Source organism: Harpia harpyja, chromosome 9 (genome assembly GCF_026419915.1).
Source record: "Harpia harpyja isolate bHarHar1 chromosome 9, bHarHar1 primary haplotype, whole genome shotgun sequence".
NCBI classification, from domain to species: domain Eukaryota; kingdom Metazoa; phylum Chordata; class Aves; order Accipitriformes; family Accipitridae; genus Harpia; species Harpia harpyja.
In genome coordinates, this window is record NC_068948.1 from 22,109,194 (window position 1) to 22,124,321 (window position 15,128).

At 45.7% G+C, this 15,128-nt stretch overlaps 1 protein-coding gene across 12 annotated transcripts in view; it reads left to right on the forward strand.

Annotated features, from left to right (window-relative positions):
* Nucleotides 1–13,843, forward strand: part of PDPR (pyruvate dehydrogenase phosphatase regulatory subunit) — a 28,896-nt gene extending 15,053 nt beyond the window's left edge. For 10 of the 12 annotated variants that reach the window (XM_052795508.1, XM_052795510.1, XM_052795509.1 and 7 more), the window contains 8 exons: nucleotides 63–218; nucleotides 321–454; nucleotides 846–994; nucleotides 2,334–2,446; nucleotides 2,813–2,907; nucleotides 3,625–3,714; nucleotides 3,994–4,176; nucleotides 5,119–9,026. In XM_052795508.1, the coding sequence (XP_052651468.1) occupies nucleotides 63–218; nucleotides 321–454; nucleotides 846–994; nucleotides 2,334–2,446; nucleotides 2,813–2,907; nucleotides 3,625–3,714; nucleotides 3,994–4,176; nucleotides 5,119–5,523 (1,325 nt within the window). In that variant the 3' untranslated portion in view covers nucleotides 5,524–9,026. Of the gene's footprint in view, nucleotides 1–62; nucleotides 219–320; nucleotides 455–845; nucleotides 995–2,333; nucleotides 2,447–2,812; nucleotides 2,908–3,624; nucleotides 3,715–3,993; nucleotides 4,177–5,118; nucleotides 9,027–11,684; nucleotides 13,064–13,111 lie in introns of those variants that run through there. The other 2 variants (XR_008236479.1, XR_008236478.1) reach the window with 2 other exon arrangements.
* The last annotated feature ends 1,285 nt before the right edge of the window (nucleotides 13,844–15,128 follow it).

Below are 15,128 nucleotides of genomic sequence, written 5' to 3' on the forward strand. Positions count from 1 at the left end.
AATCTGGAAGATAATTTCAGATAATCACTTTGCCTAATAACAGATATTTGTGACCGTTGCAGCCCTCATGTGTGATCTGAAAGTTCCCCGTTGGGACTTCCAGACTGGCAGGCAGCTGCGTACTTCACCATTGTACGACCGTCTGGATGCACAGGGAGCTAGGTGGATGGAGAAGCATGGATTTGAGAGAGTCAAGTATTTTGTCCCACCTGGGAAAGGTGAGATCATATTTTCCTCTGCCTAGTGCATCCCTACTGGTCTATGTAAGATCTTAGTTCATCCAGTTTATGAATTGTCCCTTTGATTCTTCTTTACATTAGATCTGCTGGATTTGGATCAGAGCAAAACCTTTTATAAACCAGACTGGTTTGATATTGTGGGTTCCGAAGTCAAGTGCTGTAAGGAAGCGGTTTGTGTCATTGACATGTCATCTTTTACCAAGTTTGAAATAAGCGTGAGTACCTAGGAAGTGACAGCATCAGCCTGGTAGAGGTGACCTTAGTTTATTATTGACTGCTTTTGCAAAATTCTATGTGTCCTATTGAGGATAGACAGAGGAAGTCAAGCTGTAGGACCAAATTCAGGCTGTACCACAGTATTTAGCATAGATTACTTTTTGTCTGCCAAAGGCCCAGTTTATACAAATACCAACTTAGTCTATAAATAGAATTTGAACTCTGGTACTATATCACCATTGTATCCTATTATACTTGAGACATCAGTGTCACTATCATTACAAATTGAAAGAATTTGGGCCAGGACGTTGATGCGATCTTACGCTGGCCCAGTGGATTTGTATTGCTCAGAGAGCTTGTCTGATTTTCTCTCCCTTTCAATTCATGTAGTCCACAGGAGATGAGGCCCTGGAGAGTCTGCAGTATCTCTTCTCAAATGACCTGGATGTGCCAGTTGGGCATGTTGTGCATACAGGCATGCTTAATGAGAAAGGAGGTTATGAGAATGACTGCAGCATAGCACGATTGAGCAAACGCAGGTAGGTATGCAGACAGCATCTTTATCCATCACCCTTTGGGTGTTAGAGCCTTTAAGAACCTCTTAATGGAGATCATGAACTTTTTTTCCCCTCTGTAAAGAACAAAGAAAAGTCTTGATTCTCCTCTTACGTTCCTAATTCAGTAACCCAAATGAGAGGGAGCTCCTGAATTTACCAGTATTGGGGAAAATATGCTTTTTTCTGGGACTACAGATGGACATAGATTTCTACAAAATGTTAGGCCTTTAGATGTTTAATTTCCTCAATTGAAAGACAAATTGTTTTCAGCAGTCATTAGAGTTTATTAATTTAGGTAATCATTCAAAGTGCAAACCAAACAGTTCCTCATTGGCTCCTGGCCAATCTCCTCATTGGAATTGCATGCTGAAAATACTACTTTTTGATTATTTCAGCTTTCATTGCAGTATGGGTACTCTAATTCTCAGCTCTGCAGTCTCTCGTGATTCTTTTTTGTGCTCTCTGGTGCAAACTGACATGATCACAGGATCTCATCCATAGACTCAACAGTTTGGGCCCTCTTTGGCATTTAATAAAAAAAAGTTCTCATTTTAAAAAACTTCTTCATGGCCATGTCCCTGCTGAATGTTGGTTTTATTTCTCTGGACTGTTTTCTATGCACGCTTTCATTGTATTGGTGTGAAAGCATTCTTCTTTCCTGCTCTTTAATTAGAAACAGCTTTTCTTTCTCTTCCTCTTCTGTCTGCATTTATGTATTGCTTAAAAGTATTGTCCTTCTCTGTGAAACCAGTAGCTTTCCTCCTTGCCTAGTCATTTCCGCAGATGTTATCTCTGTCAATAATGTACTTTAACTCGCAGTTTCTGTGAAAGAGACTTACACAACAAGTAGCTCATTTTCACATATCAAGTGGAGTTCTGTTTTAGGAAACTGTTAATAATAACCACCATTGTTTGTGAAAAGACTTTTGCTGAAACAAGAAATTGCTGTGTGAACCAAGCACTCTTCTGACTGTCAGAGTAGGCAGAATCATTGGTGATGAAGAGCTGCAAACACCTCCTGTAAAATGATTGTGACTTTTGAGATACCCTGTGAACTTTCTGTGGAACTGCCTGTGTTCCTTCTCTAGTCACTTCTTGTCACCAGACTGCTGCTAATGCTCGAAGGCTGAGGTTTCTTGTCATGACAGATGTGATGGCCTGGATCCAGAGACTAGCTGCGGTTTTCGCGAGCCAGCGTGTTTTGGTCTCCTGTTAGCTTGGAAGCTGCTGAATGGCTCCAGTAGTTCATGGACAAAGAATGAACTGAATCATCTTGTGGCTGTCTGTTCATTGTTTCTTGGTTTCAATTTGTCTGTTCCAGCTTCTTCATGATTTCCCCTACCGACCAACAAGTCCATTGCTGGGCCTGGCTGAAGAACCGCTTGCCCGATGACAGCAACCTGACCATGGAAGACGTGACCTGGAAGTACACGGGTAAGAAATCACTGAAAGTAGACCTCCTAATACAGCCTGAAATCACAAATGGTGTCTGTTCTGCATGCCAATTAATTGTTTGAAGCGTCTAGAGTGGTGACTGGGTCTCCTTTCCAAACAGCTGGATGAACACTGCAATTCAGAGACTTCCTTCTAGCACGCCATGAGCTGGGAGATAGCTTTCCTTTCCTGTGGACTGTCAGGAGAGAGAGTTTAATGACTCTTTCCTCCATTCTTAAGTGTAAATGTACCTATTAGTTCAATAAGCACTAAGACTTTAGAAACTGGGGCATGTGCATATGCAAGTTAGACACTGAGCAAGACTTCTCCAGTCTCATCCTAATACTGTTATCTTCCCCTCTTTAGCTCTCAATCTGATCGGCCCCCGTGCTGTGGATGTCTTGTCAGAGTTGTCATATGCCCCAATAACTCCAGAACATTTTCCCTCTCTCTTTTGCAAGGTGAGTGACTGTGCTTCCTTCCTCCTCACCCTGCTGGGTTTTTCGAAGCATGTGTGGAAGGAGGGGAAGAATTATGTCTTGGGTAGTTAGAGGGGAATTTTAGATTTACATATAGGTTTACTGCAGTTACTGATCTAGGTTGATAATGAACTCACTAGGCTCAGTTTTAACTAGTTCTCTTTAGGTTCTGCTTGCTAAATATATAGGTGATTATGCATTTGTTTTCAATATTCCACTCATTAAATGGCATCAAGCCTACAGTATCTTGGCATATTTCATATAATCAACTATGAAGCTGTCAGTCAGAGGGGCAGCTAGGATCAGTGACCAGGGAGTCATTGTATCCTGTCATGTTAAAAGGCTAAGCAGATAGCTGCTCTTCAGTTTCTGCTTCATATCTGGAATACAAGCCTGTGTCCTGACCTAGTTCCAAGGCTTATTGCCAAGTGTCATGAAGTGATTAAGAAGTCTGGATTTTAAATTTAAATTCTTTGCAGGTAGTCACTAGGGAGAGCTGTGGTTCAACAGTCAAGAGTTTTTGAGGGGTTTCAGTCTTTACCAGGGCGGGTGCACCTGCCACAGTATGTGCCGGTGGTGAACTGCAGTGAGGAAGGGGCAAAAGGGCTGGCCGGTGTGGTTTGCATTATGCCTTGTGCTCCTTCTGGATCTCCTTGCTGTGTTCCAGTTTGGATGATTTCACCCCCTCTGATTCTGCAGGAGATGAGCGTGGGCTATGCTAATGGCATCCGTGTGATGAGTATCACTCACACAGGAGAACCTGGATTCATGCTTTATATCCCCATAGAGGTAAGAGTACACGGTAGCTTTAGCTAATTAAAACAGTTGCTTGCATGCCTAATCAGAAACACTTTCCAAGTTGACTCAGCGTAATGAAATGTCTGGTTTGTACCATGGGAAAGCTGCCTGCAGGCACCGGGGGCAGTTTCCCTGCTTTGTGTTGCATTCTAGTCCGGCAGACATCTTGTGCTCCAGCAGCAGGGCACAGTAACATGCGTGGTGGTGTCAGATGCTGTTGCTCTCTCCTGGCATTGGTCTGCAGCTCTGTGTTTCACCCTTCCTTTGCAGTATGCCCTTCACGTGTACAACGAGGTAATGAACATGGGACAGAAGTATGGGATTCGGAACGCTGGTTATTACGCACTCCGCAGCCTGCGCATTGAGAAGTTCTTTGCATTCTGGGGCCAGGATCTGGATGCTTTTACCACTCCTATGGAGTGTGGACGCGAGTTCCAGGTCAAGCTGGAAAAGGTACACCACCTCCTGCACTGGGATGGGTGGGAGAGCAGTACTGAACTGAAAAGACTGCCATCCGAGTGGAGAGATATGTCATTTTTTTGATGGGGCTGTGTGGAGTGCGTAACTATAACCTATATTCTTGTGCTTCAGAAAGGTGCTAGAAATATCAAAAGTATTATGTCTTCCTCCTTCCTGGGCAGCATTCCCAGTGATCTGTGTAGTGTCCTGTGTTGCTCATGTGTGCAATGCTCTGTATGGTGGAGGGTGCTGTGTACCTTACAGATGCTCGGAGTTCATGTTTCTCCCAGCTGTTTTCCCAATCTGATGAAGCAAAAGCCAGCCTGTGCACCAAGTGGCATTTAATGAAGTTAAATATGAGGATGGGGCCAAGAACAGGTGTCCTCTAGTTTTACTAAAACAGGGGAGTTCTCTATTTTTATTAAACCACAGAAGAACGTAGAGTTGTATCCTGCTTGTTGTGGTGGCAGGTGCCATCTCTGTCACTTGCTTGTTGCCTTCTTTCTCACATCTTTGCACAAGCCAAAACAAATGCTTGTATCAAATAATTTAGAGAAGGGAATGTAGTGATCAGGGACACAAATTTAATCTGTTGTTACAGTTTCCCTCTGGTTTATAAAACATGGTAGAGTTCCTGGAACCAGAAAAATGGCAAAAACTAGAATGGTGACATGTTTTCACTATAGTGAAAATTAGAATGAATTTTTTAAAGGCCCACTTCACAAATATTTTTGTGTCTTTTAGCATCTGGAACAACAAACATGACAGGAAAGGTCCTACCTGAGCTGGGCTTCTTGCCTATAGAAGCAGCCTGTCTCGATAGGGCATGAGTTCTGAGCACAAATTCACCTTGTGTCAGTAGGCTTGTCTGCTGAAACTCAGCAGTTGCTACAGTTCATGTTCCCTTCCTCAGCTGATGCTTCCTCTTCTCCACAGGGAATGCAGTTTGTTGGCCAGGAAGCGCTGTTGGAACAGAAGCAGAACGGTGTGTACAAGCGCTTTACCATGTTCATTCTTGAGGACCACGACACAGATATGGACCTCTGGCCCTGGTGGGGGGAGCCCATTTTCCGCAACGGCCGCTACGTGGGCAAGACCACCAGCAGTGCCTACAGCTACACTCTGGAGCGCCATGTCTGCCTTGGCTTCGTGCAGCACTTTGATGAGAAGACAGGAGAAGAGCTGGTGGTGACAACTGACTTCATCAACCAGGGCGAGTATGAGATCGACATTGCTGGGCAGCGCTTCCAGGCCAAAGCCAAGCTCTACCCCTTCAGCTCCCTCTTCACGCATCGTCGCCGCAAGGATGAGGAGGAACTGAGTGGCTACCAAAGGGAGTAGTGCTGACTAGACCTGACCTGCTCCTTTTCCCAAGCTGGAGTATTCTCCCACAATCTTCCAGTCCATTCTCCTCACATATATTTCTTTCTTTTCCTTTCTTGTCTTGCAACTTTTAAACTTTTTCCAGTGTGTTACATTTTGTATATTTTAAAACTTTAATTTTCAAGCTTTCCTGATCCTGTCTTTCTCCCTCCTTCAACCCTTTGCTTGCCAGGCTCCCCCATGCCCCAGTGGATGAAGCACAGTGCTGAGCATGCATCCAGCAGTCCATGGGAAGCCTGTTTGGAGTGAACCCCACCAGAGGCCCTAGACTTACGGTGATGGGAAGGGTTCAGGTGAACCCCTGAGGACTACACCCTTCCTCTCTCCTCTCCAGCGTAAGGCATGGGACAGCAGGTATTTGCTGCCTGTAGTTCAGATGAATGCTGTGACTTCACCCTGCTCTCCGCATATCACGTTGTAGAGGGGTCAATGCATCAACACACACAGCAATAGAACGATCAGCTACCTCACTGGCATGAGACATAGCATTGTGTGAGCAGCAGCCAAGAGACAGGTTTTGGTATAGTCCAGCCTGTCACTGCCCCCTCCCCCCCCTTTTTTTTTCCTAACAGGGAGTCAAGTAGATTTAATCATCAGATCGTTGAGATGACAGTAGTGCTGGTAAGTTTTTTGTTGTTGTTGGGATTGGATTTTTTGTGTGGGGTCACTGAAACTAAATGGCCTTCTATAAATATAATTGAAGATCGACATGTGTGTTTCACTTCTATAAAGGAATGGGATTTGTTTCGGTTTTTTGTTAGCAAACATACTGATTTCTAGCAAGGACAGATGTTGGTGTTTAATGTTATTAGCTGTGTTGAAATGCTGCTTCTGTTCCAGCTGCACAGTGTACAATCTCTTTGGGGATTTTCTTTCACTTTCCTTTTTTTACGTGACTTGGTCAAGCTCATCTGGCAAGGTTCATGTAAAACTTATGTTGGTTTGGGGTACTTGAGCAGCAGGAGGGGACAAGATCTTGTCCTTTTGGCTGCCTGTGGTTATTTTGAAATTGGGAGGAAAAGACCCAGCATTTGTCTCATCTGTGGTGCTGGGTTTTCTTCTGGTGGTGAGAAAGCATCTCAGCAGCTCCTGCTGGACTTGAGAAGTTGTCTTCTGTTTTTCTCCTCAAATCTGTTGTATTTTCTACTTCTCTGTCTTGGACCTCAGATGAGGGGATTGAATAGAGGGAGTGAAGGGAGTGTGGCAGTGGGATTATAAATTCCTTTCCTTCAGCAAAGCTCTTTGCATCATGCTCCTCATACAGATGCTTCAGCCAGCGCAGCTGGGATTCACCCCTTCTTCAAGTGTCAAAATGCGCCGATTCAAACACTGATGGTAAATGGTAAAGAAGTGGGGGGATACTGAATTGTATTGCACACATTTACATCTTCTTTTTCTTCTTCGCATTGTGAGCACAATCAAAAGCAAAGATTCTCTTTATTTACTTGAAGAAGATCTGTTACACATTTTCCCTGCCTCTGCCACCCGCATACTCCTCATGGTCTTTCTGCTCCAGCATCTTTCTGTCTGGAGTTCAAGTACAACCTTGCACTGATGTCTGCCCTGTCAGCCACGATGAACACTTTCCCTATGATCTGGAACTGGTTTTGGGCACTTTCTTTTCCAGTTCAATGGCAAGCATCAGTAGTGTAAATATGAGCTCAAAACCTTGCCTGGTTCTTTTAAGTTTGCTTTCTGCTGTTTTAGTTGCTTCGGGTCATGCTTTCGGTTGAGTCTTTGGTCTGGCAGTTCATGATCCAGGTGTTCTCAGCATGCAAAAGAAGTCGAATGTCCCTAAGGCAGGAAAGGTGAAAGTGTAAGACCTTTATACCTTAAAACAGGTTGTCAGAGCAAGCTACCCCATTCAGGGTGATACGGAAACTGTGAAACCTTGGAGTGGAGAGTTGGGAAAGGGTATAAGAGAATTAAGGATTTGAGCATGGGACTGTAGTAGGTTGAACGCAGATGTCACTTCGAGCATGCTCTCCTTTGTGAATGGTGAATTCCTTTTTAGTGTGTGACCTCTTCAAGGATTTTGAACTTAACGACTTTTGAACTTGAATGTGCAAAAATTCCCCAGTCTGAAATGCAGTGACCACAGTAGGGCAGCTTTTTGGGATCTCACAGCTGAGATTACGCTGCATGGCTGTTGAAGGTGGAGATTGTAATTTAATCCAACTTCCCCTATTATTGCTCTCCAAATTAAAATTTTGCCTGGTATATCAGGTTTAGTTGCTTAAATGAAAGGTTCATAAAGCATCTGATAGCAGTTTAAAATCCAGTCGCTTCTTGCCTTGTCTTTTCCACATAGAGGGATACTGCAATCCCACTATTCCCGTGCTGGTTGTGTGTACCAAGGAGGACCTCTGCTTTACCAGCCTGTCACCTGGGAACAGTGCACCAGGTCACTCAAAAATACATGTCCATCCTCTTGTCCCTCCATTGGTTTTATGTGATGTTGCTGTGCCTTGCTTATCTAGGGAAACAAGCATTCAGCCAAACAGAGTTTTATACATGATACTTAGGGTGTGTCTTAGAGCAGCCCTTCTGATTAGAGTTTATTGACCATTTGTTGTTGCTGTTGAGGCATGATACTTCTTCAGGAGAAAACAAAGCACGCAGCTGAGGCAAGCTATAGTACTTAATGCAACTCCTGAAGAGAGATCTAAGCTCAAACCATTCAGTTTGTTCTCTGCAGAGTTAGAATAGTTAAGACCAAACTGGGAAGTTAGCAGCATGCTGTCCTCTACCAACCACTCGTTCCTGAAGTGTTAGAGGCAGATTATATTCCTCCTTGTGATTATTTTTTCTTTTCCCTAATTTATAGGTGCCTGTTAGTTCCTCAGACAACTTTTGATACAGGTGTCTCTTCCCATAGCAGTTCTGACAATAAAATTGTGTTTTATGAGCTACTTTTGTCATTATGTCTGCTTAGGTTTATTTTATGTCTAGATCTATTGACCTTTCAATAGCAAAAATAGAGAGTTAAAATAATTTTCTATCGTGCTGATAGATACAGCAACGCTTTCTGTAATGTTACGTTTGCTGTTTGAGACTTAGAGATAGGTGGTTTGATAATTGTCAGTCTTGCAGCTCACTAACGCCTACTCTGGCTTTCCCTGCTATGAATTCTGATTCTTGTTTTTTATCAGAACCTGCTATTCACGCTTAGTCAATTTAATTTCTGGCAGCTATTTTTAACCTTATAATGTTAAAGAATAGTTTGCCTTCACCAACTTGAATACCTGTCAAGGGGACAATTGGATAGCATGTTTTAAAGTAGTGCTAGGCACTGAGACCGAGAAAGGTCCTTCTAGTGTAGTGTTTTCTTCCAGAGGTATTAAACGGTGATGTAAGACTCTAATCCCTTTATCTGATGACTAAAAGTAGAGTGCCTAAAAAAAGAACAACAAAATCAGTTACCACCTTTAGTACACCTTCAAATTAGAAAATTAGAAATCGGATCTAAGTCTTAGCATCTAAGATGCTGAATAACATGGACTATAAAATTATGCATCATGATTCTCATCCTTAAAACTGCCTCAAAATGCTTTCTGCTGAGAAAAGGTGGTTTGTTCTCATTCTGCATGGTAAGACTATGAACCTTGGATGGGAAATACTAAAATAGCATTCCCTTCCTCTGCACTGAAAGGGGTAGTGGCCTTGTTCCGTGCTGAAGCAGCAGCAGCAGGTCTGCCCTGTGCACCTCGTATGTAGCAGTCGCAGGGTTGTTACCAGTTGTCTGAGTCTTGCTGTCCAGAATGGGAACAGTCCTGTAGATTTTGCTGATAACAGGCATCTTTGCAAGGGAAGCTAAGTGGAGTTTAGTATGAGAAAATAATTTATCTTTTTGGCTAAAATACTTCAGGTTGAGCATAACCCATTTTAAGATAAACTTATTACCCATCAGTGACAAATTTTAGGGAAAGCGTGGCCTGTGGGTAGCGTACACTTGGCACGTGTAGGCTTGTTTTTTCTTACCCCAGAAGGCAACATCTGAGTGGGTTTGCTGGCGTGGTGGTGGTGAATCCATCTACATGTACAGCATCCCTGTAACGCTGGGAAGGGCTTGCTTGCCCAGGTGTTGCCTATAGAGTAGTGTGGGGAACTTGTGTAAGAGGTAGCACTTACTGGGCAGCTTCTTCAATTAAATGATTTCTCCAGAGGTATTATGTTGTCTTACCCTTGTTGCGTCCTTTCCTGAGTTCTCATGTTTTGTTAGTCCTTGAGTGAGTACTGAAAGGCTTGAGTAAAAATGGTATTAGAGAAGAGGGCGTTTATTAGTCTACTTAGGGATGATGATTTCTGTTTCAGGAAGATGTTACACTGATTTTTCCCATCTATTTTTGCCAGACTTAGTTTCTTCTTGTGTTCTCTGTGCTGACTCCAGTATCCAGATTTGATCTGCCTTGTTGGACAGTTTCTTCTTATTATTTTGTGGCAAGGAGAGGAGGCTATGTGAAACTTCCACTGCATCTCCAAGTCTTGGTGTAAGCTTGGATTCTTCCTTTCTACTGTCGCATTCAAGCCGCTACCGATGATGTTGCTGTTCCTGCAACACCTCCGAACTCCAGCCTGTGCTGCTGTAGGACCTCTCGTGCGCAAGGTTCTTCTCTTCATTCTACCTGATGCTTCATCATCTGAGGCAGGTTGGTTCTAGATCTGTGTCTCTGCCTCAATTTAAGCTCTTCAACTTTCAGACTGTGCAGATACCAACATCCAAACTCCCAGGGGGGTTTGTGGCTGCTGCGTACTCCATCATTTAACCCTCCTTCTCCCTGGGCCAGGGTTTTCCCACTCTTCTTAACACTTCTCTGATCTCCTTCCTCAGGCAGCAGAGCACATAAGTTCCTTTTGCCTATCAAGAGCGAGGCATGGTGAAATAAAAACAGGCAAGGGGATGGCAGAGTGGCTGAGCTGAGGAGGAAGGAGAGGTGTGATTGCGGTTTGATGCTTTGCCCATTACTTAATCACTTAAGCCCAGCCTTGGAGAGATGATCAGCCCCAATTCCCAGCTCAGGGAGCATTTTCCTCTGCAGCCTTAGTGCTGGACAAGTGCTGAGTGATAGCAATGGCTCTGGGCAGAATCGGGACAGCATTATTGAGGAAGCGAGAGCGGCGGTGACACTTGTTTTCCAACATACATTTCCCTCTCACATTTTTTGTTGCAACGAAGGAAATGGTGCCGCATGGGGGAGGTGGGGAATGTGTGCACTCAATTGCTTGAAACACTTGTTTGTCTCTGCCACATTCTTGCAACTGTAAAGGTACAGCACAGACATCACTAACCTTGTCCTTCCAGCACACTTTAACCAAAATGATTACATTTAGGGAAGAAATCTATATAAACAAGGTAGTTTCCATGTTTGCAGGGGGGGAAGTCGCTTGCAAGGGCAGAAGTCGTTCTTACTTAAAACAGAGTGCTTAGCTTCTGATAATGTCCGGCAGAATGTTCACAACCTTCAGATTTGTCTTCCTGAATGATTTTATTATAATACTTGGTCAGGTTAATTTGCACCCATTTCAGGATGCTTTTCTGTTTTAAACTACCTTTTCCTTAACTGATTGTTTGGATTTTCATTTAAAAAAAAAAAAAGCATTCAGTCAGGGAACAGGACTTGGGGAAGGAGGGGTTAATGTCATCAGATGATTTCAAGCTGTCTCTAAAAAGCATTTGAAAATTTTCTTTGCACTTTAAACTTTCCTTAAGCATTGTGATTGTAGCAGTGCTTATAGCCCTAGGCAAGTGCAGTCTTTGCATTTGAGGGAGGAAAAAAAAACTTTAAATATTTGTAAATGCCTTAAAGCTTTAGGTGAGGTATTTGGGCACTGATTGTGCCTGCCATTTGATTTTCTTCCTGGAAAACTGCGTACTGAGTGTACAGAGCAGACACAAACGTCGGCAGATATTTTTGAGCAAGCACAGGGGATGGCGGAAGCTGCTATTGCAGTATGCTGCTGGTCTGAGGCTGGAATTTGTACTGAACTAAACTAAATGAGCTGGGAGCCCCTGTGCTTGTACAGCTGTCTGTGCTGACACCTTCCCCTTTTTTCCCCCCAGAAATGGATTTATTCACTATATTGCTCATGCTATAATGGGTTTTCTTCTTTCTTTAAAGAAAGAAGCCTGGGCTGGTGTAGAGTACTCTGTGAGTGTCCCGTTCCATTAAAGGAAACAAAATTCTCTGTGTGAATGCTTCCCTGCTGTACCAGCTGACATTTGGAGGCAGGAGGCAGGAGAAGCAGGAGCGGAGGGGATCTGCTGGTGCCCGTAATGTTTGTGGAGATGGCTCTGAGACTTCTCATCTCCCATTTGTCTCAAAGCTCTGCTGGATTCCTGATGTCAGGCTGGCTTCTGAGTTACAGCACAAAACAAAGTGCTGCTTTGCAGGTACTGATGTCCCTGAAGTCCTTGACAGGTTCTCCTGCATCTCATGGTCAGGCTTGTGGCAGGACACGTCCCTGCTCATATGTGCTTCTGCCAGAGAAGCGACCCAAGCCGTGCTTAGGGGAAAGGAGTGTGCCTGTGCTGTGAATGCAGTAGTTTCCAGACCGCCTGCCAAGCAGCTGGGTGATGGTAATGTTTCCTGAGTCTTTGGAAAGAGTTGGGTAAAACCCTTTTTGGCCCAGATCAACTCCTTGCTGCTGCCCCTGAGACAACGTGCTTTCTTTCTGTCACTTTCTGCTCTGTTCGCAGCTGTGCACGTGTGACGGCTCCTGCTGTCACTGGTTTTACAGGAGACCTGAGCTCTGTGGGAGAAGGGTTCCCTGCTTCTTGGACCCAGTGCAGTTCTTCCCGAGCAGAGACTGCCATCTTGTGAACTCCACCATTGCTTCTGGTTATTGGGTGCACCAATTTACTTGTCCAAAGCCCCTTCATGCTTTTATCAAATCTCCTGAGACCAGATTTTAAAGGGCTGGCAGGACTTCAGAAGTGTGCTACTGCTGCAATTTTAAGAACAACTGAAGTTTGAACCTGTGAAAACATTTTTCTAGTGCCTTACACTTGTGAATGTTGTGCAATGGATGTAGCTGAGGTGGGACAGAGCAAGGAGCAACTTCAGTAGCATGGTTCCCCATCCACTACAGCCATCTCCCTCTCCCCTCGCAGGGTCATGGCAAGCAGACGCCAGCAGATTGGCTCTAGCAGTGCAGGGATGGTGATTTTTTTAATCCCTTTGACCTCTGGGGTTGTAGAAATGTTAAACTGTAAGACCTCGTGCCGGGTGGTCTGTCTTTGAGAGGAGCAGTGGTCTCAACTCTGCCGGCTTTGGATTCAGGGGGGTTTAGGAGAGACAAAGCTGCTCTGATTGTTAGACCCCGTGGTGGAGGACATGGACAGTTGTTCCCAAGCGCACAAGTCAGGGTGAGTTTGCTGCTCTCCACTGAGGCCATGTTGTTATCTGTGCTGTATTTATATCATGCTTTATTTCATTTAATATTTTGGTTGGCTTAAATGTTGCTAGGTTTGTATATTAATAAAGAGGCATTTTAACTACTCCCGAATTTGGCGATTTCTTACACAAGAGCCTTGTTTGTCTTTCAGGATCCAAACCCCCTGGTCATCTGGATGGGATCCTGCAGGGACACTGGGCCTGTTGCAGAGTCCAGCCTTTGGTGGTGGGAGCTGGGAACTTGGGAGCTGGAGCAAGCCCTGGCCCTGCTGGGTCACTCCAGGGAAAGTCCCTTCCCCTGCTGTGCCTGCATCCGCTTTCAAAATTACGTTCTTCAAGAGTTTGTCCATGTCCTTCCCTGCGCCTGTGCAGGGCCTTGGGGGCATGGGCTGTTTGGGACCAGAGCCTCTTTTTTAGGCTCCAGGGATGGTCAGGAGGGCTGTATGGGACACAGACGCAGGGTCTGGGTGAGCAGTGGCATCGCCTAACCGCGGGCTTTGGCTGGAGGGGTTGTGTCAGGACTCTGCCACTGGGCACCCAGGCCAGCGTGGGGCCAGGTTCAGCTCCTGCTCTGGTGGACAGGCGCTAATCACAGCCAGTGGCTGATGTCAGCCCAGCTACAGCCCGGATGGAGAGGACAGCAGAGCATCCTCTCAGCCCCACCAACCCTCCCGCTCCCTTTCCCTCCTCTCCCAACCCCACCGACGCCTGGTCTTGGGTGCAGGCGAAGGCATAGCAGGCAGGACTACTGGAAGGAAAACACAGAGCGATTCTGATGCATGTTTTTTATTGACTTTTAAAAAAAAAAAAGTTGTTTTAAGACAGTTGTGTGCAGAAGTACCCATGTACACAGAGGCTACGGGCGAAGCCACCTGCCTGCTCCTAACTCTAGGTCAGAGCAACTGGTCTCTCCCTCTCCTGGTGGAGTGGGAGGCGACGGGCGCTCGATCAGGCACCGCGTGATGAAGACTACCTCTGCCACGTGGGCAAGCCTGGGCACCTCCTCCCTGCCTGCCCCCCTGCCTGTAGCCTCTGCCTACATCTCCTCTATGTACAGTACAGTGGTGCTCCTCCTCGGCGGCGCGCCCGCGGCCCCCTCCCCGCCAGGCGTGCAGCATGCTCCTCGTGCGTGGGGCTGGCAGCCACTCTGTGAGAGAAACAGAAGGGGTCGCGAGTCCTAGCGGGACAGCTTAAATAATAATAATAAAAATAATAATAATAATCATAATAATTAAAAAAAAGGGGGGGGGCTAGGGGAAGGAAGTTAGCCAAAAAAAAATAGGGCAGCAAGGAGCCGTGAGCGCGCCCTTTGCCGGATGCCGGCCCTGTGCTGCTGGCGGGTTTGGTACCTGGCGCCTTCGCTCGCCCTGTGATTGTCTGGCCTGGCTCTGCTCAGCTGGGACAGGAACTGGTCCAGCCTCATCACGCTGGATTTGGCCTCTCCAGCCACCAGAGTGGTGGCCTGGATGTGTCCCTCTTCCCCCAGCAGCACTTCCCAGCTAAGATCCAGCCTGGCGCAAGGAGGGAAGCAGGTACGACTGCCAGATAAATCGGCCAAGCCCCTACCACTGGTGCGGGTGCAGGCACAGCCTGGCATAGCCAACAGGAGATGGTCAAGGCACTCGTTGCTCATGGTTTTGTGTTTTTTATTTTTCTTCCCCTAAAAAAAAAACAACCCAGGAAGGTGGAGACTGAGACTTGCTGCAACCTGCCTCTGCATCCTGGGGTTCGGAGCTGGCCGTGGCGGTCGCAGGCAGGCTGCTTGTACCAGGGTGGCACCGCTTCTACCAAAACCCACCACGAAACTCAGGGCTTCAAAGCCCTGCAGACAGAAAAGATGAATTTGCCCAGCCCAGGAGATGCACAATGCCTGCTCCAGGTGACCCAAACCCTCATGTTTCATGATTGCAGAGAGAGAAACCTCAAATAAAAAGAGAAGAAAACCCTGAAAAACAACCAAACCGAAGCAGAGAAACAGGTAGGAGTCTGCTACAGAAAAGCCAGATACAAAAGGGTAAAAAAACCCCTCCAAGCCCAAAAAAACCTATGGTGATTGTTCCTCAAGTAACTATTGCAACCAGGTGGTGTGGGCAGGGCTTCCCCTGGCTGGGCTCCAGCACTGCAACCCCTGCCATAGTCTTGGCATGTTGGGGCTTGTGCTGCTGCTGT